At 37.0% G+C, this 24,491-nt stretch overlaps 1 protein-coding gene and 1 pseudogene across 1 annotated transcript in view; one reads left to right on the top strand and one right to left on the bottom strand.

Moving 5' to 3' along the window:
- Positions 1-24,491, top strand: part of Rttn (rotatin) — a 234,439-nt gene that overhangs the window by 126,127 nt on the left and 83,821 nt on the right. Inside the window, exons 26-28 of the mRNA XM_052155468.1 lie at positions 544-688; positions 6,497-6,651; positions 18,519-18,738. Of these exons, the coding sequence (XP_052011428.1) occupies positions 544-688; positions 6,497-6,651; positions 18,519-18,738 (520 nt within the window). The remainder of the gene's footprint in view (positions 1-543; positions 689-6,496; positions 6,652-18,518; positions 18,739-24,491) is intronic.
- LOC127664091 (aldehyde dehydrogenase, mitochondrial-like) lies at positions 11,023-18,412 on the bottom strand (annotated as a pseudogene).

The raw sequence follows: 24,491 nt of genomic DNA, 5'->3' as shown, positions 1-24,491 counted from the left end.
AGAAAACTGGGAAATTTGGATGAAATGTTTACATTTCAAATGTTAACCTCTTTCCATGTTACCCCACTGAAAACCCCTTATCCATCAGCCATCCCCCAGCTCAACCCCTCTCCCCTCCCCACAATTTCCTGACATAATTCTTATTAGTATAATCTGACACTGCCAACTTGAAAATACACAGGTAGAGGGAATGTTTTTGATCCTGGCATTCCCTTTAGTATTTTTCCTGAAGTTTCTTGTTTTATTTTGGGTAAACCTAGAGCCCTATACATGGCAGGCAAGTGTAGAATTTTTGCATTTCTCTCTTGGAGACTTAGTTGTCACTTCATTCTCTTTCACCATTAACTTCATCACATATTTTCTCCACTATGCTGCAGTTATGGGAGGCCCTGTTCCCTTCATCTGTTGATCTCACAGCATCTAGACTCTTAACTTAGAAAATAGTATGCTTTTGTTGAGTCTACATAGTTGATGAAGAGTGATGGTGATGTGTGCATTTTGCAGAGCTAGGAACCGTGATTACTGTCTTATTCTAAAATACAGGTTTTTACAAGTACTTCCTGCTTGCACTGAAGATGAGAAACTGCTAATAGATATCATACATTTTTTGAATAATTTAATAAAGGAACAAAGAAAAAACCCATCTATAGAACTTTTAAACTGGATTCTGGAATTACTTCTTAGGCATGTAAGTATAAAAAGAATTCAAATTTTTACTTTGGGAAGGTATTTACTTGGAAAAATCACTTATATTAGAAAGGATAATTTTTATGTAGCATATGATATGTAAAATAATTCTTACTTTGATTGAGTGCTTATTGTAGTATGGCCTTCTTGACATGAATTATTCTGTTTATTTAATGGACATTCCATACAGTGACTGGGACCATTAATCTTCATGTTTAATTAATCCATTGTTTTTCTATATTCTTTGTCTACATTCCAAATGCTTTCCCCTTTCCCAGTTCCCCACTCCCCATATGTCCCATAAGCCCTCTTCCCTCCGCCCATTCCTCAATCAACCCCCTCTCCTTTCTCTGTCCTGGTAATCCCTTGCAGTGTTGCTTCAAGCCTTTTCAGGACCAGGTACCTCTCCTTCCTTCTTCTTGGGAATCATTTGATATGTTAATTGTGTCTTGAGTATTTAGAGCTTCTGGGCTAATTAATATCTACTTATCAGTGACTGCAGTCCATGTGTGTTCTTTTGTGATTGGGTTACCTCACTTAGGATGATATTTTCTAGTTCCAACCATTTGCCTAAAAATTTCATGAATTCATTGTTTTTAATTGCTGAGTAGTATTCCATTGTGTAAATATATTACATTTTCTGTATCCATTCCTCCATTGAGGGACATCTGATTGTGAGCTTTTTGCTGTATTTACTTTTTTTTATTGTTAGTGAGTTTTTAAAAATTTTAGGTATTATAGAGAATTTCATACAATATGTTTGTATCATATTTTCCCCTCCTCTTAGTACCCTCTCCCAGATCTTTCCACATTTCCTTATCCACCCAATGTCATAGTCTTTCTTTCTCTTTAAAAAAACAAAACAAAACACTAAAGCTTAAAGCAGCAAAAGAAGTGCAGGTTAATGCACACTACACAGTGTGTATACATGTCCATTGACCCATCCATGTACACACACACACACACACACACACACACCCCACATGGAGTCCTATTTGTGTTGGTCAGTATCCCTGAGCGTGGGGAAAACACTGAAGTGTGGTTGATACACTCAATGCCTTCCCATTGAAAAATATTAATTTCTCTTCCAGTAGCTACCAACTCAGATAGTTTGTGGATAGGCATGGGACTATGTGCCTACTTGTTGTTCCTGGGATTTTGCTTATCTTGTACAGATCTTGATTGTGCTGCTATAATCTTCTTGGGCTCATAAGTACATCAAATATGTTGTCTAGAAAACACTGTTTTCTTACAGTCTTTTACTACTTCAGGCTTTTACAACTTTTTGTCTTCTCTTCTGCATAGATCCCTGAGCCTTGAGGGGAGGGGTATGATCCAACAGTCCATTTAAGATCTGTGTTCTGCAGAGTTTCTTACTTTGTGTGCATTGTCCAGCTGTGGATCTTGATGTTTACTATCATCTACTCTAAGAAGCTTCTCTGATGTGAACTGAACTGTGAACTGTGCAGTGATCTGTGAGCATAGCAGTATGTTATGTCATTAGGAGTCATTTTATTGCTTTGTGCATTGATCAGAGCAATAGTAATAGTGGGGTTTCCCATAGGACCCATGACCAATCTAATGTCATGTATAGATTCAGTTTCATGAAGCAGGCCTATAATCCAGTTTTTTAAAAAGTGTTTGAATGTTTCTATAACATTTGCTCCACTATTGTAACAGTGGGTATATGTTATAGGCAGGTGACTGTTGTAACCTGGAGGGATCATAGCTGGCTCAGATTGAAAATTACTTATTAATAGCACCTTCCAGAACTTTGAATGCTAATGGTGACGCTTCTAGCTGAGCTGAACATTATTTTTCCATGTTCTATGATATTAGTATTTAGTGTCTTCAGCAATATTGTTGCTTTTAGGTTGTGCAGGGTAAAGGGAAAAGTCAAGGTAATTGACTTAGTATCCTATTGCTGTGAAGATACACTGTGATAGAGGAGATCATTAAATTTGGGTTTGTTTACAGTTTTGGAGGTTTAGATTTGGTGGGATCATGGCCACATGCAGACAGGCATCTTTGTGCTAGAGAAGTAGCTTAATGAGTTTTACATCCATTTCCCAAGGCATAGGACTAGAGAGTGACTGGGCCTGGCTTGGGTTTTTGACATCTCAAAGCCCACCTCCAGTGACACACTTCCTATAATCAGACCACACCTACTCCAAGGGAGTCACACTTCCTCAGTAGGGCCGTTCCCTGAGGACTAAGCATTCACATTGATAAGTGAGTCTGTGGGGGTCACTCTCATTCAAACTACCACGTTATGAAGCCTGCGGGAAGCTTGAAGGTGAAGTGGAGAACTTGGTGAATGGTACTCAGTCTTCTTTACAGTAAGATTACTACATGATTTACCTGCCTACCCTTTACTAGTCTTACATTTAGCTGAATCTTTGTAAGAAACTTGCTAAAAGCACTGAGAGCTAGTTCACTGTGTGGACCTCATAGTTATGTTCATTTATGTATTTATTTCTATGAACTTAGTAAAGATAAACTTTTTCAAAAATAAGAATACATATGCAGGAATTAGAAAAGGTCTGATGTATTATAGAAGATGGTAGACCTTATAGATAAGGCAAATATCTATTATATTTTGACATATGTGCAAAATTTATAAGAATACTAAGTTCTGTATCTCAAAACTTAGAAATTCTAATTGATAGGAATTTTTTGTTTTGTTTTTGTTTTGTTTTGTTTTTGTTTTTTTGAGACAGGGTTTTTCTGTGTAGTCCTGGCTGTCCTGGAACTTACTCTAGACCAGACTAGCCTAGAACTCAGAAATCTATCTGCCTCTGCCTCCCAAGTGCTGGGATTAAAGGCACGAGCCATAAGTGTTTATTATCTTCTTTAATGTAAACCAGTGAAATTAGGCTCTTTTACTCATAATGAAATGCCAGAATCATAGTATTGCCCAAGAACATTTAACTCAAAACTACATACAAATTTAAATTCATAAGTGGTTTACCAATAATAAAATGTTCACTGTAAAGTGTGTTCAGGGGTACATGTGCAAATATATTTGTAAACTAATTATCTAGAATCGTTGCTGTGCTATGTTGTGGTTTATATGTGGGGGTCTATTTTGAGGTTCTTTTTTGTTGGTGTTGTTTGTAAATAGCTTACTTTTAGTGAGATAGAGATGTTTATATACTTGAGGCCTTTTTAATTTTATTTTGTATGAATCATTCCATAATTGGCTTCCTTCCTTCCTTCCTTCCTTCCTTCCTTCCTTCCTTCCTTCCTTCCTTCCTTCCTTCCTTCTTTCCTTCCTTCCACTCATTCATGGAAGAACTCTTCATAAATTAGTCCTTTATCTGTGGTGTGAATTATAGATACTTTTGTTATGGTTTGTCATTTATTGTTTGATTGATATAAATGCTTAATCTGGTGAAACAGTACTAACAGGAAGTAAAAGACAAATCCGTTAGTTTTCTGAGGGTAGACCAGGATTTTTTTCCTTTGAAATTTTTGCCTTGGGCTTTATTGCCATTTTTATTTATTATAAGGAGCGTACTGTTTGGGAATATATTACCTTATTCATCTGTATCTTAATATTTTATTAATTTTACTTATTTTATTTTTATTATTTTGTCTATTTTATCAATAGAATTAGCTAACAAGAGCTTATTTAGATTTTTATCAGGATGAATTTTTAATGTTAATTTATAAAAGTAGGGTTGTAGTTTTTCTTTCTTTTGAGGAGGCTAGTCAAAACTACTTTTTGTTGTTGTTGACTTTCCTGTGACAAGCCCTGGTGCCATCATTTACTGAAAGCGTTGCACAGCCTGCAGTCACAGACATGGTGACTGTGGTGAAGGAGGAAAGTGAGCTATCGCTGTCCAAACATTTGGTTGTTTGAGGTCAGCAGTGACAGCATGAAGGATCCAGGAGTTTCAAATGAGGATTGAATACCAATATGAAAAAACAACGCTTGAGACTTCAATATTTGTGATCAGGACACATTAGCACAGCTGTCCTCCTTGTTCCCTCTTGTGCATGTCCTGTGTTTCAGAAATGATACTTTTATAGTTCACTAGCTGTGAATGTCAAGGGCATTGAAGATACAAAGGGAGCAAAGTCTCAGCAGTCCGCCAGCAGAGACAGCTTGCTAATAGGATTGAGAGTCTTTGGACAAATCTTACTTTTAGATAAATACTTAGTAGCCGTATAGCAATGAGTAGTTTCTCTTTAATTTTGACTTGTATGTATATCAGTTCTGTATAATTTTTACTTATTTCCTGATTGTGAAGAATAGATATTTAGGAATCTTAGTGTGAATAGTTTGTTCATTATATCACTATTTATGGGAGTCAGTGGCATATAACTATGTTACCTTTTGGCTATCGAGGCTATTTAAAATATATTGATTTTTAAAAAAAAATTAACCTAAGTGTATGTCCTGATTTTTTTCATGTATGGGAGAAAAATGGATTTATAGCTCTGTTTTAGATAATATTAATTGTTCCATGTGCATTGTTTGCTCAATATGAGTAAAAAGCGTGACACAAGTACTGCTTAGATATAAAGCATAGCAATGTAAATTAAAACCATGACAGCCCTCCCCAGTGCTTTCCCAAAGTTTCCACCGATAATTGTTTTTAGACTTACATATCTGATTAACATATTCTCAACATACTCTATAATATATATGCCTTGACGATTGTCTTCATTTTTCTTTCACTAAGTACAACGTAGGCATTTTTAAGATGAATTCTTTAACATGAAGGACATATAAGAGCAGTAGCTACATTTCAATTTGATTACTTTCTATGCTATTATATGCACTAGTGATGTGACACAATGCTAAGAATGGAGTGTTCATTAGATTTGAAGTATGATGCCTCTTGCTCTGCATTTGTAGGAGCAAGTATGCTGCCTCTTGCTCTTTCTCTTTTGACATTCTGTTAGACAGATGTGAAAACAGAGATCTTGTAGCTACTCAGAAAGTTAAATTGAATCTTTTCTTTTTCCTCTTTAGCATAGTCTCTGACACCAAGACGATTAATGTACAATATGTTTATCAATGCTTGCTAACATCGTATAATGCTTTCTACTCTCAGTATTGTTAGAAATAATCCTTTTAAATACCTTCAGGTACAGTTTTTAGTTGGTCAACAGGACACTTCTTAGCCTATCATATTGCCAAATATGACAGCAGTAATAACCCTCAACATTGACTTATATATTTTAGGACTTTTTCTATCCTAGTCATATACATCAGTACTTTTGGGGAAGGCAGGGTGAGGGCAATATGGTGATATATCAAAAGGATAAAACTATGAGAATGTGTTGTCCTAGTAATTTCATGACTTACAGTTTTTATGAGTCATAATCAGATATATGCCCACGCTTTATTGCAGCTCAGAAAACCATACATCATTGAGTAACCATACATAGTATTGTATGTAAGTCCTTATGCACAAGAACAGTCAGACACCAGAACAAGGTGTAAAGAAGAACGGTAATCCGAGTAAGGAAGTGTTGAGTAGTGGGTCTTTCACTTAGTATCAGTTTTGCATAAGACACACAAATTAATTCTGTTTCTATTTCTAGTGACAGAGACAAAGACAAGAGTATGGAGCTGAATGAGCTTCCCTTCCAGGTTTCTTGTTCTACCCTGTTTTCTTCAGTTCTTTGTAATGGATACATTTTGTTCTTGACTTTAGAATGTCTTTATGAATACAGTTAAAGCCCAAGGGCTACCAGTTTTACTAGTTAGATAATAACACAACAACAAAAATCTTTTGTAGGAAGCAACACATATGAGAGAATAAGTATATTTTAAAAATGTTTCTGTTTTTAGAATCCAAACCCTCTATTAGACCTGCTGGTTCTGACAGAGTCACATGCACGAGAAGAAACAGATGACGTCCGGACTGCTATCAGACAGCAACTCCAGAAAGAACTCATCAGTCTTCTCAATTCCTTGTTGCTGGTTTTCATGTCAGTCTCTGACAGGTACCATTTTTGTTGTTTATTATTTGACTATCTTTATATATAGCATACTTTTCTTTGATTTCCAAAGGTTGACTTCTTAGTTCTTCAAATTAAGAGGTTAAAAACTATTCATCAGGTATGTTCAATCTTTTTGTGTTTCTAGTAGAGCCTGGTTGTCATTTTTTAAAATCTTCTTTAATATACTAGGCATGAATGTATATGTGTGAAAGGAAAAATAACGAATTCTCCTTTGTTCTTATACTATGGTCAGCATAGAGGACTTGTTTCACACTATGGTCAACACAGAGGACTTGTTTCACACTGTGGTCAACACAGAGGTCTGTTGACATTTAGATGTGGCTTTTCTCCTTACCAAGAAACAAGTAGTTCTCTTTACTAGTGAATAATGGTTGGGTTTGTCTAATTCCGTTTAATATGACACACTACCCAGAAATTCCATTTGTTTCACAGGTTGAAGACAGCCTTAAGAATGTCCTTCCTTTATCCTGTTGAGACTCATTGGCAGGATCCAATTGTGCTGCCTGTGTTCTGGTACACAAGTTAATACCTAGACTATCAGCCATTTTCTAGGGTTTACTTAGTTTTCATGAATAGCTTAGAGACTTTGTGGATGTACTTAGATTTTCTGGTTTATTAAAAGGTTATGATAAAGCTTATGGATGCAGGGTATACAAGGAAGACTGGAGGACTAAGATATGTAGTTTCTATGCCTTCTCTGGTGTTTTACCCTTCATGTTCAGCTATCCACAAAGCTCTCTAAATCTAGTCCTTTGGATTTTTGTGGAGAATTGATATTTCTGATTGCTAATGATCAAGTAGGAAACCCTGTAATGCAAATGTGTTAGAATGTTCTTACCCTTTTTTTGTTTAAATTTTTTTATTCGATATATTTTTTATTTACGTTTCAAATGATTTCCCCTTTTCTAGCCCCCCCCCCACTCCCCGAAAGTCCCGTAAGCCTCCTTCTCTCCCCCTGTCCTCCCACCCACTCCTTCCCACTTCCCCGTTCTGGTTTTGCTGAATACTGCTTCACTGAGTCTTTCCAGAACAAGGGGCCACTCTTCCTTTCTTCTTGTACCTCATTTGATGTGTAGATTATGTTTTGGGTATTCCAGTTTTCTAGGTTAATATCCACTTATTAGTGAGTGCATACCATGATTCACCTTTTGAGTCTGGGTTACCTCATTTAGTATGATGTTCTCTAGCTCCATCCATTTGCCTAAGAATTACATGAATTCATTGTTTCTAATGGCTGAATAGTACTCCATTGTGTAGATATACCACATTTTTTGCATCCGCTCTTCTGTTGAGGCATACCTGGGTTCTTTCCAGCATCTGGCAATTATAAATAGGGCTGCTATGAACATAGTAGAGCATGTATCCTTATTCCATGGTGGGGAATCCTCTGGGTATATGCCCAGGAGTGGTATAGCAGGATCTTCTGGAAGTGAGGTGCCCAGTTTTCGGAGGAACCGTCAGACTGATTTCCAGAGTGGTTGTACCAATTTGCAACCCCACCAGCAGTGGAGGAGTGTTCCTCTTTCTCCACACCCTCTCCAACACCTGCTGTCTCCTGAATTTTTAACCTTAGCCATTCTGACTGGTGTAAGGTGAAATCTCAGGGTTGTTTTGATTTGCATTTCCCTAATGAGTAATGAAGTTGAGCATTTTTTAAGATGCTTCTCCACCATCCGAAGTTCTTCAGGTGAGAATTCTCTGTTTAACTCTGTACCCCATGTTTTAATAGGGTTGTTTGGTTTTCTGGAGTCTAACTTCTTGAGTTCTTTATATATATTGGATATTAGCTGTCTGTCTGATATAGGATTGGTGAAGATCTTCTCCCAATTTGTTGGTTGCTGATTTGTCCTCTTGATGGTGTCCTTTGCCGTACAGAAACTTTGTAATTTTATGAGGTCCCATTTGTCAATTCTTGCTCTTAGAACATATGCTATTGGTGTTCTGTTCAGAAACTTTCTCCCTGTACCGATGTCCTCAAGGGTCTTCCCCAGTTTCTTTTCTATTAGCTTCAGAGTGTCTGGCTTTATGTGGAGGTCCTTGATCCATTTGGATTTGAGCTTAGTACAAGGAGACAAGGATGGATCAATTCACATTCTTCTGCATGCTGACCTCCAGTTGAACCAGCACCATTTGTTGAAAAGGCTATCTTTTTTCCATTGGATGTTTTCAGCCTCTTTGTCGAGGATCAAGTGGCCATAGGTGTGTGGGTTCATTTCTGGATCTTCAGTCCTGTTCCATTGATCTTCCTGCCTTTCACTGTACCAATACCATGCAGTTTTTAACACTATTGCTCTGTAGTATTGCTTGAGGTCAGGGATACTGATTCCCCCAGACTTTCTTTTGTTGCTGAGAATAGTTTTAGCTATCCTGGGTTTTTTGTTATTCCAGATGAATTTGATAATTGCTCTTTCTAACTCTGTGAAGAATTGAGTTGGGATTTTGATGGGTATTGCATTGAATCTGTAGATTGCTTTTGGCAAAATGGCCATTTTAACTATATTGATTCTACCGAACCATGAGCATGGGAGGTTTTCCCATTTTTTGAGGTCTTCTTCCATTTCCTTCTTCAGAGTCTTGAAGTTCTTGTCATACATATCTTTCACATGTTTGGTAAGAGTCACCCCAAGATGCTTTATACTGTTTGTGGCTATTGTGAAGGGGGTCATTTCTCTAATTTCTTTCTCAGCCTGCTTATCCTTTGAGTATAGAAAGGCCACTGATTTGCTTGAGTTGATTTTATAACCTGCCACTTTGCTGAAGTTGTTTATCAGCTGTAGGAGTTCTCTAGTGGAGTTTTTTTGGGTCACTTAGGTAGACTATCATGCCATCTGCAAATAATGATAATTTGACTTCTTCCTTTCCAATTTGTATCCCTTTGACCTCCTTATGTTGTCGAATTGCCTGAGCTAGTATCTCAAGTACTATATTGAAAAGATAAGGAGAAAGGGGGCAGCCCTGTCTAGTCCCTGATTTTAGTGGGTTTGCTTCAAGTTTCTCTCCATTTAGTTTGATGCTGGCTTCCGGTTTGCTGTATATTGCTTTTACTATGTTTAGGTATGAGCCTTGAATTCCTGTTCTTTCCAAGACTTTAAGCATGAAAGGATGCTGAATTTTGTCAAATGCTTTTTCAGCATCCAATGAAATGACCATGTGGTTTTTTTCTTTGAGTTTGTTTATGTAGTGGATTGCATTGATGGATTTCCGTATATTGAACCAACCCTGCATTCCCGGGATAAAGCCTACTTGATCATGGTGGATGATCGTTTTGATGTGTTCTTGGATTCGGTTGGCAAGAATTTTATTGAGTATTTTTGCATCGATGTTCATAAGGGAAATTGGTGAGATATGGTCCTACTGTCTAGGCTGGTCTGAATCTTTCTGGTATCAAGCAATTCCCTTCTTCAGCTTCTCAAACAGCAGCGAATGTTTCTTGTTTGTATCTCTAAGATGGAAAAGAAGGAGAAGATTCACATTTCTATCACTTGCCTTTGGGAAGAAAAATACTGGTTTCTTTTACTGTCTTGGGGAGGGTATTGTGAGAAAGGAATCATAGCTTAAAAAACAAAAACTAAACTTCTTCTCAAGCCCTGTATGCCCTACATCTCAAGGCACGTGTGCAGACCATTTGTGCATTCTACATCTCAAGGCACGTGTGCAGACCATTTGTGCATTCTACATCTCAAGCTTCACTGTAGCCTACATGTCACGGCGTGGGTGAACACACATAGTAGTAGTTCTTTACCTAAAGTTCTCATTCTTTCTTAGGTTCCTTTATACTGATAAGAGTAATTATATTTATTTTTATAACTATGATTATTTTTATATGTGTGATTTTCAAATGTATATTTATAATTTTGAATTTTTTAAAAATATTAAAAATTAAGATAAATTTAACCATTTTTTCTTTTTTTTTCTTTTTTTTTTTTAAAGATTTATTTTTTTATTATATGTAAGTACACTGTAGCTGTCTTCAGACACACCAGAAGAGGGCATCAAATCTCATTACAGATGGTTGTGAGCCAGCATGTGGTTGCTGGGACTTGAACTCAGGACCTTCGGGAGAGCAGTCAGTGTTCTTAACCACTGAGCCATCTCTCCAGCCCCTAACCATTTTTTCTTGATCTTCTGATTTTTGTTGCTCATTTGCTTAAGCACTTTGGGTGGAACCAGCATCCTGCACAGCTGGATGCATGAGCTGTCTTCCTTGAGCTCCATCTCCTCCCCAGTTTTTTGGGAGCTTTCTCCACATCCTGCCTACTAACCCTGTCCTGTTTATCAAATTCTGACTTTCCTGGCCCAAGACACTTTAGTAAAGGGGCTTCTTTTTGGAGACGCAGTGTGCGTGGTGGTTTTTCACAGTATCTTGTTGGGTTTTCGGGCGCTGGCTGAGGAAGCTGGCATGCTGCTCTTTGAGTTCTTCTGTGGCACTTTGACCGTCTTCCCTTCCGTGTAGACCTGCAGGTCATACTTGGTGAGCTCCCTGCCACTCCCTGACATTTTATAGCCACCAAATGTGGACTTGGCCCCAAACACATGGTAGCAGTTGACCACACAGTGCCAGCCTGGAGAGCTTGGGACAGGTAATTGGCCTTATCCAGGTCCTTTGTGAAGGCGGCTGCTGCCAGCCTGCACTTAGAATCATTGGCTCGCCCCACAATCACCTCTGTGGTCTTTAATTTGAGGATCTGCATCACTGGTCTGAAGATCTCCTCCTTGGTAATGGTCTTGCTGTCTTTTACATCGCTAAACACAATAGGCTAATAACCACGGTCCACAACAGTGTTCCCACTGCACAGCAGCTTCGCCCCTTCTTCTTGTCCTGATTTGATATAGCCGAGGATATTCTTAAACTGAGTCTCATCCACCTGCGGCTCCTGCTCCATCTGGCAGTCGAAGGGGTTCCCCGCCACTCGAGACTTGGCCCGGGCCACACTGCATTCCATGATTTCGTCATACACATCCTCCGGTTCAAAGGTCTAGGAGCCTGTGCAACAGCACTGGCCCTGGTTAAAGAACAGGGCAAAGTGGGCCTGCTCCACAGCCCAGTCCATGTCAGCATCCGACATGATGATGTTGGGGCTCTTTCCCCCCAGTTCCAGGCTTATTCTCCTTGAGGATGCTGCTCCTTGCTGCACCCTGGATTAGGTGACCAACCTCGGTAGAGCCTGTGAATGCCACTTTGTCCTCACCCTCATGGGACACAATGATAGTCCCTGTGGTAGGGCCGAATCCAGACCAAAATTCACCGCTCCACGGGGAAAGCCTACCTCCTTGATCATGTTGGCCACATAGAACACTGTGAGCGCTGTCTGCTCAGCCACCTTCATCACCACCATGTTTCCGGTTTCCAAGGCTGGGCCCAGTTTCCATGCTTGCATCAGGATTGGGGAGTTCCACAGAATGATCTGTCCACACACGCCCATAGGCTCATGGCTGGTATAGCTGAGGAAGTCGCCATCATTGGAAATTGTTTTCCTGTGGTACTTGTCAGCCCAGCCAACATAATAGTGGAGACATTTCAGGATGATGTCCAAACCACCAGGTTGGAGATGACATAAGGCTTGCCATTGTCCAGGGTCGTCAAGGCTGCCAGGTAGGTCCAATGTCATTCGATGAGATCGGCCAATTGGTACAACAGCCCCCCCCCTCCCGCCCCCCATGCGCCAGGGCAAGCCCTGCTAGAAGGCTGCTCGAGCAGCCTCCACTGCCTTGTTTATGTCCTCCTTGTTCCTTGTCCCCTTGTTCTATCTGTCCCTTCTTCCTTAGTGATCCACCAGTCTTGGTAGGAGGGCATGCAATAAATATGTCCCCTTTTGGGGTGAGTACTCTGCAGTCTCTTATCTGCATCTTAGATGTAAATTTCTGGGTTAATCACTATTTACTGCAAATAGAGGTTTCTCAGATGAGGGTTGTAAGACACATTGGATTCATCTTTTGAGCTTTGAGAGTCAATTTAATATTATGTCCATTTAGCTGAATAATAGTAAAGGTTCTCCACTAGAGCTTATGACCTGCCTATCCATAGGCTCTTTGTCCAATAATGGAATTAGGTATAGATTCCATCTTGGTGAGCAGTACTTATATTCAGCAAAAGGACCAGGATGCAAAATTAACACAAATTAATCAGTAGCCTTCCTGTATATAAATGACAAACATATTCAGAAAGAAATCAGATTAACAAGACTATTCACAATAGTCTCAAAAAAAAATTACTGTGGAATAAATCTAACCAACAAAGTAAAACACTTATACAACAAAAACTTTTTTTAAGACACTAAAAAGGAAACTGAAGAAGATATCAGGAGTTGAAAAGACCCACCATGCTCTTCGATTGTCAAAATGGCCATCCTACCAAAAGCAATCTACAGATTCAATGTTATCCTATCAAAATTGCAATGTAGTTCTTCAGAGAGATGAATAAAAGCATAAAAATGATACAAAAAAAAAAGAGTCCCTGAGCAGTGGAGTAGCAGTGAAGACCTATGTATCCATCCACACACACCTCTCACCACCTGATTTTTTAAAAGAAATCAACAATACACATCGAAGAAAAAACAGCATCTTTAATAACTGTTACTGATTAAACTTATTTCTGCATGTACAAGACTGAAACTAGAGCTTCATTTCTGACTCTACACAAAACTCAACTCAAAATGGATCAAGGATCCCACCTACAACCCTAAGTCTGATAAAGTTTGGATTGTACTGAATGGAAAAAGACACAGACTTTTTCTCTCTCTCTTTCCTTCCTTCCTTCCTTCCTTCCTTCCTTCCTTCCTTCCTTCCTTCCTTCCTTCCTTCCTTCCTTCCTTCCTTCCTTCCTTCCTTCCTTCCTTCCTTTCTGCTTCTTTGCCTTCCTTTCTTTCTTTCTTCTTTCTTTCTTTCTTTCTTTCTTTCTTTCTTTCTTTCTTTCTTTCTTTCTTTCTTTCTTTTCTTTCTTTCTTTCTTTCTTTCTTTCTTTCCTTCCTTCCTTCCTTCCTTCCTTCCTTCCTTCCTTCCTTTCTCCTTCCTTCCTTCCTTCCTTCCTTCCTTCCTTCCTTCCTTCCTTCCTTCCTTCCTTCCTTCCTTCCTTCCTTCCTTCCTTCCTTTTTATTGGATATTTTATTTATTTACATTTCAAATGTTATCCCCTTTTCTGATTTCTGCCCCAGAACCCCCCCCACCCCCTTCCCCCCTCCTCCTGCTTCTATGAGGACCCCCAACCACCCACCCACTCCCTCTTCCATGTCCTGGCATTCCCCTACACTGGGGCATTTAGCCTTCACAGGACCAAGCTCCTCTTCTCCCATTGATGCCCGACAAGGCCATCCTCTGCTACATATGCAGCTAGAATCATGGGTCTCTCCATGTGTACTCCTTGGTTGGTGGTTTAGACCCTGGGAGCTCTGGATGGTTGATATTGTTGTTCTTTCTATGGGGTTGCAAACCCCTTCTGCTCCTTCAGGCCCGAAAGGGACTTTTTCAACAAGACCTTTATAGTGTAGGCATTGAGATCAGCAATTAGTAAGTGGGAAATCATGAAACTAAAAAGTTTTTTTTTTACAGCAAAGGACATCATGGTTGGGATAAAGGGCACCCTACAGAATGGGAAAAAATGTTTACCTGCTCTGACAAAACGTTAGTATCTAGGATATAAAGAACTCATAAAAGTAAACATAACAGAAATAACCCAATTTAAAAGTGAAACATGGAACTTAAAAGAGAATTCTCAATAGAAGAAACACTGTTATAAAGTTTAACATTCTTAGCAATCTGGGAAATGCAAAGTTCTTAATTCTTTGAGAATTCATACACTGTATGTTGTCATACTTATTGCTCTCCTCCAGTTCTCAATTCCTCCTGGGAGTTTACTTCACATACCACATCATAGCATTCTGACAGGGATAAGATATAACATCAACATATTTTTATTTAAATTTCTGTGACTAAGGATTTTGAACATTTTTTCATATTTTTATTGCCCATCATATTGACCACCACTTTCATTTGAAAATTGTGTGTTCATTTTAATTATTTATTGTCTTTTTGGTTTATTTTTTAAATATGTCTTTTAGCTTTATATTTTCTAGAAATTATCTACTACTGGATTAATGTTTAGAAAGTTTTTTTTCTTTTTAAGGATTTATTTATTTTATGTATATGAGTAAACTGTAGCTGTCTTCAGACATACCAGCAGAGAGCTTGGATCCCATTACAGATGGTTGTGAGCCACTATATCATTGCTGGAAAGTGAACTCAGGACCTCTGGAAGAGCTCTTAACTGCTGAGCCATCTCTCTAGCCCTTTTGGAAAGTTTTCTTTCATTCTTCCACCTCTTCACGTATATTGCTAATATTTGTGATCTTCTGTACAGAAGTGTTTTAATTAGAATCAGTTCCATTTTGTCAGTTTTCGCTCTTGTTTTCATTTGATTGACGTTCAGATTCATTTCACTGCAGTCAGAACGGTTGAAATGTACCTCCTATGCTTTCCACTAGCAGTTTCAAAGTTTCAGCTCTGACATTACAATGCTTTATTCATTTTGATTTTGTACAAAGTGAGAGAGATGAGTCTTATTTCATTCTTATAATGTGGAATCTAGTATTCTCAGCACTTATTAAAGGGCCCTGTCTTCCCAATTAGGCTTTGGTTCCCTTGTCAAGAATAAGTTGGTACAGCTGCATGGGGTTGTTTTCTATAACTTCTAGTTAGCCCACATGTCCATTTTTATGCCAATACCATGTTATTTTGATTGATTGTTTTTGTTTATTTCCCATGGTACTATGTATAGTTGGAAGTCAGGTACTAATGCCATTATAATTTTTGTTTAAAGATTTCTTTAGTTATTTGTGGGCATTTTTCACTTTATTAATTAATTAATTTATTTATTTATTTTACAATCATTTATTTATTTATTTTACACTTATTTATTTTATACTCCAGATTTTATTTTCCCCACCTACCCTGGTCCACCAACTCCAACTGTTCTACATCCTGTACCTCCTCCCGTATTTTTCACTTAATTAATTTATTAATTTATTTTACAATAATTTATTTATTTATTTTACACTTATTTATTTTATACTCCAGATTTTATTTCCCCCACCTACCCTGGTCCACCCTCCAACTGTTCTACATCCCATACCTCCTTCCCAATCCCCTGTCTCACCTCCCAGCCCCAAACTAGAAGACTTCTAAACCCCCTGGGGCCTCCAGTCTCTTGAGGATTAGGTGCATCTTCTTTGACTGAATCCAGACCTAGCAGTCCTCTGCTGTATATGTGTTGGGGGCCTCATATCAGCTGCCTGGTTGGTGGTCTAGTGTCTGAGAGGTCTTGGGGGTCCAGGTTAATTGAGGCTGCTGGTCCTCTTATAGGGTTTCCCTCCTCCTCAGCTTCTTCCAGCCTTTCCCTAATTAACCATAGGGGTTAGCAGCTTCTGTCTACTGGTTGGGTGCAACTATCTGCATCTGACTATTTCTATTTACATGTTAATTTTAGGAGATATTTTTTTCTATGTCTGTGATGAATACCTTTAAAATTTTGATGGAAATTTCTATTTCTTCTTTATTCCTCTTTTATAGTTTACAAATTTCTCAGAATTCCATTTCATGTAGATTATCTTACTTGCTGGTTTGTAAGTACTTTCTAGTTTCCCCAGTGTCTACTTTGGCCTTTCCTTTTGAGCTTTTAATCTGATGTATCTTTTACTTTTTACCCATTTTAAATCAGAGTAAATGTGATTCTCTTTTTGTTTTTCTAAATGAATCTTCAAAGTACATTTATCTCTTTAAAATGCAATTCTGTGCTGAGAAGTACAGCAGTAAAGACAGTGGGAAGCAGCAGATCCAACAGATTCATGATGTGCAGACCCACCGCAGGCCCAGATACCTCGTACACACGCCTTCAGGTCTGAGTCACCACTTGGAAAAGGCTAAGAAAGGGAGCAAGTAGATGCATGGTCACAAATATAGACTGAACATTATTATAGGTTAAAAATTAGTGACAGAACTCACAATAAAGCTAAAAGTTACTTATATAAATTTATAGACAAATCACAAAGCAATCTAATACAGTTTAAAATGTTACTTTTTTTTTCTCACCCAAACCTTCTCTTCCTCCTTTCTTGCTTCCCACATAGCCACCACTCTGGGTAGTTCAGATGATTACCAGAGAATAGTAATATAATATCCACTGTTTTCTCCAAAGAGGTAAGTATTGGCAAAAAGTACATCTACACATAGTGAGTTCACTTCACTGTGCGGAAACTGGTATTAAAAAAAAAAAACAAAACTTCTTATTTGAAAATAATCAGTTTAAGTGTAAGTGGGTCTTTAACAAAAGAAGTGTCTATAAGAACACTTCATTTTTCACTGTGTTCCTTTTTTCTTCATGTTAATGTTATTAGTTATACTGTTGGACTTAACCTTTGTAGCCATAAAAAAGCAACTAGGAAAAAGGAACTATACAAAAATTTAAAGTTGCAATAAGCATAATCATGACATAGGCATATGGAATAAAATTCCCTTGTGGTAAATATGGTTCTCTTTGGAGAAAAACAGTAGATATTATACTGCTAATCTCCAGAGCAATCATCTATCTGTACTACCAGAATAGTGGTTATGTGGGAGGGAAGGAGAGGAGGAAGAGAAGGAGGTTTGAATGTTAAAAAAGAACGGTAGGAACATTTTAAATTGTATTAGATTGCTTTGTGGTTGACCTGTAAGGAAGTGAACTTATATAAATAACTTTTGGCATTACTGTAACGTCTAAAATGCTTTAACAATCAGCCAGTGGGAAATATGTAAAATAATCATCTTAGAAGACATATAACTGATGGAATAAATAATGATGCAGCCAAGTTGTCAGATTTAGAGTCTTATAGTCAGCAGTAATGAAAAATTTCTGCCTGCATTCAGTAGTTTGATATGTAAGGTATTTATGAATTACATATATGAATCCGTGTCTAGGTATTTAATTTTGGGAATTTTTTCTTTAGTAAAATAAATGGTTTTTTAATTAGATATATTCTTTATTTACATTTCAATTTTTGTCCCCTTTCCTGTGCCCCTCCCCCAAAAATGCTATAACCCATCTCCTCTCCCCCTGTTCCCCAATCAACCCTCTCCTGTTTCCCTTTTCTGGAATTCCTCTATACTGTGGCATCGAGCCTTTCCAGGACCAAGGACTTCTTCTCCCTTTGGTGTCTAACAAGGCCATCCTCTGCTGTCTCTGTGTCTGGAGCCATGTGTACTTTGTGATTGATGGTTTAGTTCCTGGGAGCTCTGGGAGTACTGGGCGGCTCATATCGTTGTTTCTCCTATGGCGCTGCAAACCCCTTCAGCTTTTTGGGTCCTTTCTCTAGCTCCTCTATTGGGGACCCTGGCTGGCTGAGGGTGGCCCCCTCAGTATTTCTCATACACTAGCAGAGCCTCCCAGGTGACAGCTATATCCAGCTTCAGTCAGTATGATTGTTTTGCTTATATGTTTAGATTTTTAGGGTAAAAGGTGAATTTTAAATACAGGAAAACTATCATAACAGTGAGTGACTTAAGTATAGTATTAAAATATGCAAAGTAAAGTTACCTGAAATATATACTTTTTTTATTTCAGCTTTCTGTTTCATTACAGACTGGTAATGCCACTATCTGCTAATATTTTCAGTGTAACAATGTATTTGTTGCTTATTTTCTTCTTGACTTACCTTTGTTGATATTTTTCTATGCTCCCCTTGAAAGATGTTACGTTGAGGATATTTTCTATCATCTTCTCTAACTCATACATTTGTGAGTTAGTGCACCATCAGAAACACCTCAGCTGCTAAGAGAGTGTCTGAGCACTGACTGTTGTGGTTCTTCTCTTTCACAAATAGGAAATGCTTGGAACTGTTTCATGTGTTCCAAACACAGCTGTCTCTGAAGCTCCTCCAGTGCCTCAGAGTCACAGATGCTCCCCGTTTCTATGGCTTGCCCTCCCTGGAGAGGACTGTGGCAGGGATGGCTCTCCTCAGTGCTGTCCCTGGGTGGAGTACACACTCTCCTCTTTCAAAGCCTCTTGAGATTTGTGCGAAGTACTTGTCTGGTCTCCTGGAGGTAAGTGAGAATGATAACTCAAGACCTAGCTACTGTTTATTGGTCATTTTTATATCCATGCCAGAAGCAAATGCAATGTATATTGTTAAATTTAAGGTAGATTATAGTATAGTATATGTGTAACTTATAATGTTACAATGTTTTAATTTTTTAAACAAATATGTGAGGTCATGTATACATAGTTAGAATTTGGAGAAAAAAGACTTATCCTAAGTCTCTTAATGGAAATGATTTATTTTTTCATTTATTTCATTTAGCCTACTAACATTTTCTTTTTCACTTTTGTGGGTGGTGGGAAAGGATGGGGTGGGTTTTTTGTGCCATGGGCACAGGTTTGACTACCAGAGGGCAATACAGAGTAAGCAGTCTTTTCTTTCCTTATTTCATGTGAGTCCTAAGATTAAACTATGTTCATCAAGCACCTTTATGTGCTGAACCATCCCTGTTTAAATCTGAATTATGAAATATAACACATAACCAGAAAATACACAAAATTAAACAATACTCTAGTGTGTTATTACATAAAAATCTCTTATGATTTCCCTCAAATCTCGAAATGGAACCTAGCTGACAACTCTGGCATGTTGTTTATTACGTTTCTTTTGATAACATTCCTGAAGGATCTTGATGGCTGTCTTAGTCAGGGTTTCTATTCCTCCACAAACATCATGACCAAGAAGCAAGTTGGGGAGGAAAGGGTTTATTCAGCTTACACTTCCACACTGCTGTTGATCACCAAAGGAGGTCAGGACTGGAACTCAAGCAGGTCAGGAAGCAGGAGCTGATGCAGAGGCCATGGAAGGATGTTTCTTACTGGCTTGCTTCCCCTGGCTTGCTCAGCTTGCTTTGTTATAGAACCCAAGACTGCCAACCCAGGGATGTACCACCCATGATGGGCCCTCCCCCCTTTTTCACTAATTGAGTCTCATGGGTCTCATGGAGGCATTTCCTCAAGGGAGACTCCTTTCTCTGTGATAACTCCAGCCTGTGTCAAGTTGACACACAAAACCAGCCAGTAAAATGGCTTGACCTACTTTTCTTTTTCATTTTTGATAGTTTTATAATTCGATCTGTATACAAAATATTTTCTGATTTTTGAAAAATGTGCAAATGGAATAATTTGTTTGATTCTTTGAACAATATCCTTAGGAAATTTATTCTTTTGTTGCTTTTAGGTGGAGTTTAATTTTTTTATAGTAATCTATATACTACAACAATGAATTGCAATTTTTTTAAAAATTTTGTTTGGTAGAGACCTAATTTTGATATTTTGCTATGGAATTATTGCCTTTTGGTGAAAATATATATGTTACATATATTTTTAAAATTTTTCTCATTTTTGTTGATTTGTGGAAACAATATTTATTGACTGTTCTCATTAACCTTGTTTCTAGTTTCTAAGCAAATGTCTTTAATTCTTCATTTATTGAAAGATTTTGTTTATGAAGTCATTCAGGCTGGAATCTTCAAATTTGGAAGATTATTAGTTATGGATTGTGTTCTTAGTAGATCTATAATTAGACTATTTTTGTGTTCATTTCAGTAAATTATATTTTTAAAAGTTAAAAATTCAGTTCAAATCATTATCTAAAAATTCTTCATCTCTTAAATGTCTGCTGCATCTATAGCTCCTAGCATCCAGATATTAATTATCCTTTCTCTATTTTTCTTACATCATCTCACCAGTCTGATGTTTGTTACTGTTACAAAGGAGTCAATCTTCATCTTTGATCTTCTGTCCTGCTTTCCCCTGTTAATTTTTACTAATATAGAAAAATGCATATATAAAAAGAGTATAGCTTTACCAATGCTTTAAGGTACAGTCTTCAAATTTCTACTTTTCTTTCCATTTCTTATTTTATTTATTTGTTTACAATCACTGCCCCACTCCCAAACCTCCCCTCCCAGTCTTTTCCTTCCAGAGTCTCTCCCCTTCTCCTCTGAAAGCGTGGATGCCCCACCTCTATAGTTATTCCTCCACCCCGGTACACATCTCTGTAGGGTTAGGCACACCTCTCTCTCACTGATGCCAGACAAGGCAGTCCTATTGGGGAATGGATTCCCCAGTCAGCCAACACCTTTACGGACAGGTCCCTGCCCACCAGCTCCAATTGTTGGGGGACTACATGAAGGCTGAGTTGCACATCTGCTATATAAGTGTTGGGGGCCTCAGTCCCAGCCCATGCTTGCTCCTGGTTGGTGGTTCAGTCTATGGGAGGTCCCAAGTGTCAAGGTTAATTGACTCTGTTGGTCTTCTGGTGGAGTCCCTATCCCCTTCAGGGCCTTCAATCCCTTCAATTCTTTCTTAAGAGTCCCCGACCTCCATCCAATGTTTGGCTGCAGGGATCTGCATCTGTTTCTGTCAGCTTCTGGATGGAGCCTCTCAGAAGACAGTTATGGTAGGTTCCTGTCAGCAAGCATAATTGAGTTTCATAATAGTAACAGGGATTTGTGCTTGCCCATGAAATGGGTCTCAAATTGGGCCAGTCATTGGTCCATCTTTGCCCCTGCATTTCTTTTAGACAGGACAAATTTTCTTAAGTAAGCCCTTTTGTCTCTTAGTAGATTAGAAGCATGGCCTCAATTATCTTGCACAAGCATCGTTCAGCTCAAAGTATTTCCAGTATGATGTAATTAATTGAACTGAGATATGGTTGTGGAAAGTGTTGAGAGAACAGCTTTGGTGTAGGGTACTGGCAGCCTTGCATTATGCCAAGCTGATGGAAGTCAGCAGAATTGTCTGAGATAGCTCTGCAATTGGAAAACGTCTTCGTGGGACTGTCAAGAGATTAATTCAAATGCATGTTCACTATTTGAAGTTGGTTATGACCTTCTAAGCCTATTTTTCTTTTTTCTTTTTATAGCTATATATATATTATTTTAATACTATTCTTTCAATCTTTTTTATTCATTAGGATTTTATACAAGTTATTTTCATCCTGGTTTCTCTCTCCTTAGTTCTTCCCATTTCTCTACCTACCTACTTTGTTTCCCTTTCCTTTCTTATTTCTTTTCTTTCCCTTTATTTTACAATTTGCATTTTGAATTTTCTGCTATTATTGACTGCTCAGTCAAAGAAGCTTTCCAGCAGGGACTATTAGGCAGTTTCTGTCCTTTATGGATGTCAATCTCTGCATAGATTTTGCGTCTTCATTGCTTCTTTAAATTAGCCTTTTCTTTCTCACAGCTGTGTGCTAAATATTGCTTTTTGGTCTGCAGGTGACATTTACCTATAGAAGCTTACAGATGCCACTGTTATTCAGTACATAATCTTTTAGATACATTGTATTTTCTTTGTTGTACATGTCTCATCATTAGTTTATGATAATTGTCTTTGAACCATTTCTACTCCTGGTGCCTATGTACATGTTTAACACAATGAATATGGTCTGAATTTACCCCTAAGACTTTGTTCTGTTTTTAAAAAAGTCTTAAAAGTGCTAAATGTTCTAGAAGCATTATGAAATTCAGTATAAATTTTGTTGTAGCCTCTTTAATAAAAGACCACTTTTTCTTAATTTATATATATATATATATATATATATATATATAAATACCAAGAAAGATATACTGTAAGTTTATTCATTAATTATTCCATACTACCAGGTGTTTGTAATCATCAATATGTGATTATTTTACATAGGTATATTAGCCAAAGAGTTGGTTGTTGTTTAAAAGTTAACTTCATTAATGGATTTAAAATATAATTCAACTTACAGGTATATAATTTACAGTATGAATTATAATGTAATTTATAAAAAAGTAATTTTTATGATACATAGCTGCTCATATTTACTTTTATTTATTTATTTTAAAAATGAATTGTTTTACTTATTTCCATCTCAAATGTTGCCCCCTTTTTAGTACATGCGTGTGCATGTGAATATGTGTAGGAGTACAGAGAATGTGCCAGATTCTCTGGAGCTGAATTACAGGAGTTACCTGATGTGGGTGCTGGGAATTTAATTTGAGTCCTCTGGAAGTGTAGCACTTTCTCTTGACCACTGAGACATATCTCAGATCTAAGATACATGAGGAATTACAATTTGAAGAGAAGCTAAATATTTTTCTGTTTATATTTGGAAATTGTTAGATGTACTTTTGTTTGTAAGATTATGTAAGACGTTGATTAAAACTGTACGTCAAATTCTAGAAATTAAAATTATGTATTCATGATATTGAAGAATAAAATATAAATTAATTATAAAGTCAGAAATGCAATAACTTCATTCTAAGTTCAGTTCTTGTGAAATAATAAATGTTAGCAGAGTTTATTGACCAAGGAATAGACAAAAATATTGCCTATTTTCTAATCTTGCATAGTTATGAAAAATTTGATTAATAAGTACTGATTTGTAATAAAGTTATTTGTTTAATGCTTTGTTGAAAGTAATGGCAAATTTATGTCTTTATATTCAATGACAGGTAGTTCATGTCAAGGGGTCACTTTTTGCTAGAAATTATAGCTGAGTTATAGTTAATCTAGGATTTTCTGCTCAGTTAATTAAGTGTATGGGTCTCCTTATTGTATACTGTCCAAACTCATATTATTAAGGAGCAAGCAAAGTTTATATGGGTGGATATGTCGGAGTACATCGTAGGTCCTACTGATTTGCTTAATGCTTGTAACTGAATCTGGTCCCTTTGAAAGAGCTGCTCTTCCAGTGTGACGTCCTTTGTTTCTATACAACAGATCTGATATTTGCCTTTTGCTGTTTACAACTAATTATGATATGTAGATAAACACCAAATTGTTACTTAAAACCACCCACATAATCTATAATTCCAGAGATCTGATGAATAATACCAAAGTTATTACCAGGTATTATGATCTAAAAATAATATTATTACAAAGGCGGTAAAAAGAAAATGATAATTTTTAATTATGAAAAATATCACATAAACCTACATTTTAGAAGATTAATTGAGCCTATGGAACAGTTGGTCACAGTTTTTAACTCCTGCCTAGTTGGTTTTTTAAGAGATAATTTTAAATTATCTGTTTATAAAAAATTTTGTCTTTGGTCAAAACCCCTTAGTTTTATATCAGCAAGTCATTTTTATAAAGTATATACATATATACATATATATATATACATACATATATACATATATACATATATACATATACACATATATACATATATACATATATACACACATATATACATATATACATATATAAATATATATGGTTTTACATATACTTACATATAAAGATATATTTAATTATACATCTAATTAAAATTATGTATAATTTTACATATATAATCATATATAATTGATATATATACACACATATATGTTATGTATACAAACACAAACATCTATAATAATTGTTATATATAATTTCCTTTGCTTCATGAGTTGAAGAAACAAATAAAAGAAACCCTAAAAGAACCTCAAGGGAGGTGATTTGAAGCAGCCTACGTAGAGGTTTACTATGAAAGGGGCCGTGAGGCCTTAGCCAGTGCCAACATGGACAATATTAATAGTTTCAAAAGCAGTAGTATTGTTTGTTTGGATGTATAACAGAAATTTTATTCAAAGGTATTGGGCCTAAACATGGTATCTTTTTAAAAAGAAATCTTATAACTAAAAATAATTTTTGTCTTATTGAATTTTTATATTTTAAGTTAATAATCTATAAAGAATATTTTTGTAATCACTTTGCAGTTACCAAGCCCCTGCTTGGGAACAATGTGTTATTCATACAGAAATGGTTCAAGGATATTGCCACATAATTGAAAGAG

This window comes from Apodemus sylvaticus, chromosome 13 (assembly GCF_947179515.1).
Source record: "Apodemus sylvaticus chromosome 13, mApoSyl1.1, whole genome shotgun sequence".
Classification (NCBI taxonomy): domain Eukaryota; kingdom Metazoa; phylum Chordata; class Mammalia; order Rodentia; family Muridae; genus Apodemus; species Apodemus sylvaticus.
The sequence above is the reverse complement of the archived record's forward strand: the minus strand, read 5'-3'. Positions and strand labels throughout refer to the sequence as shown.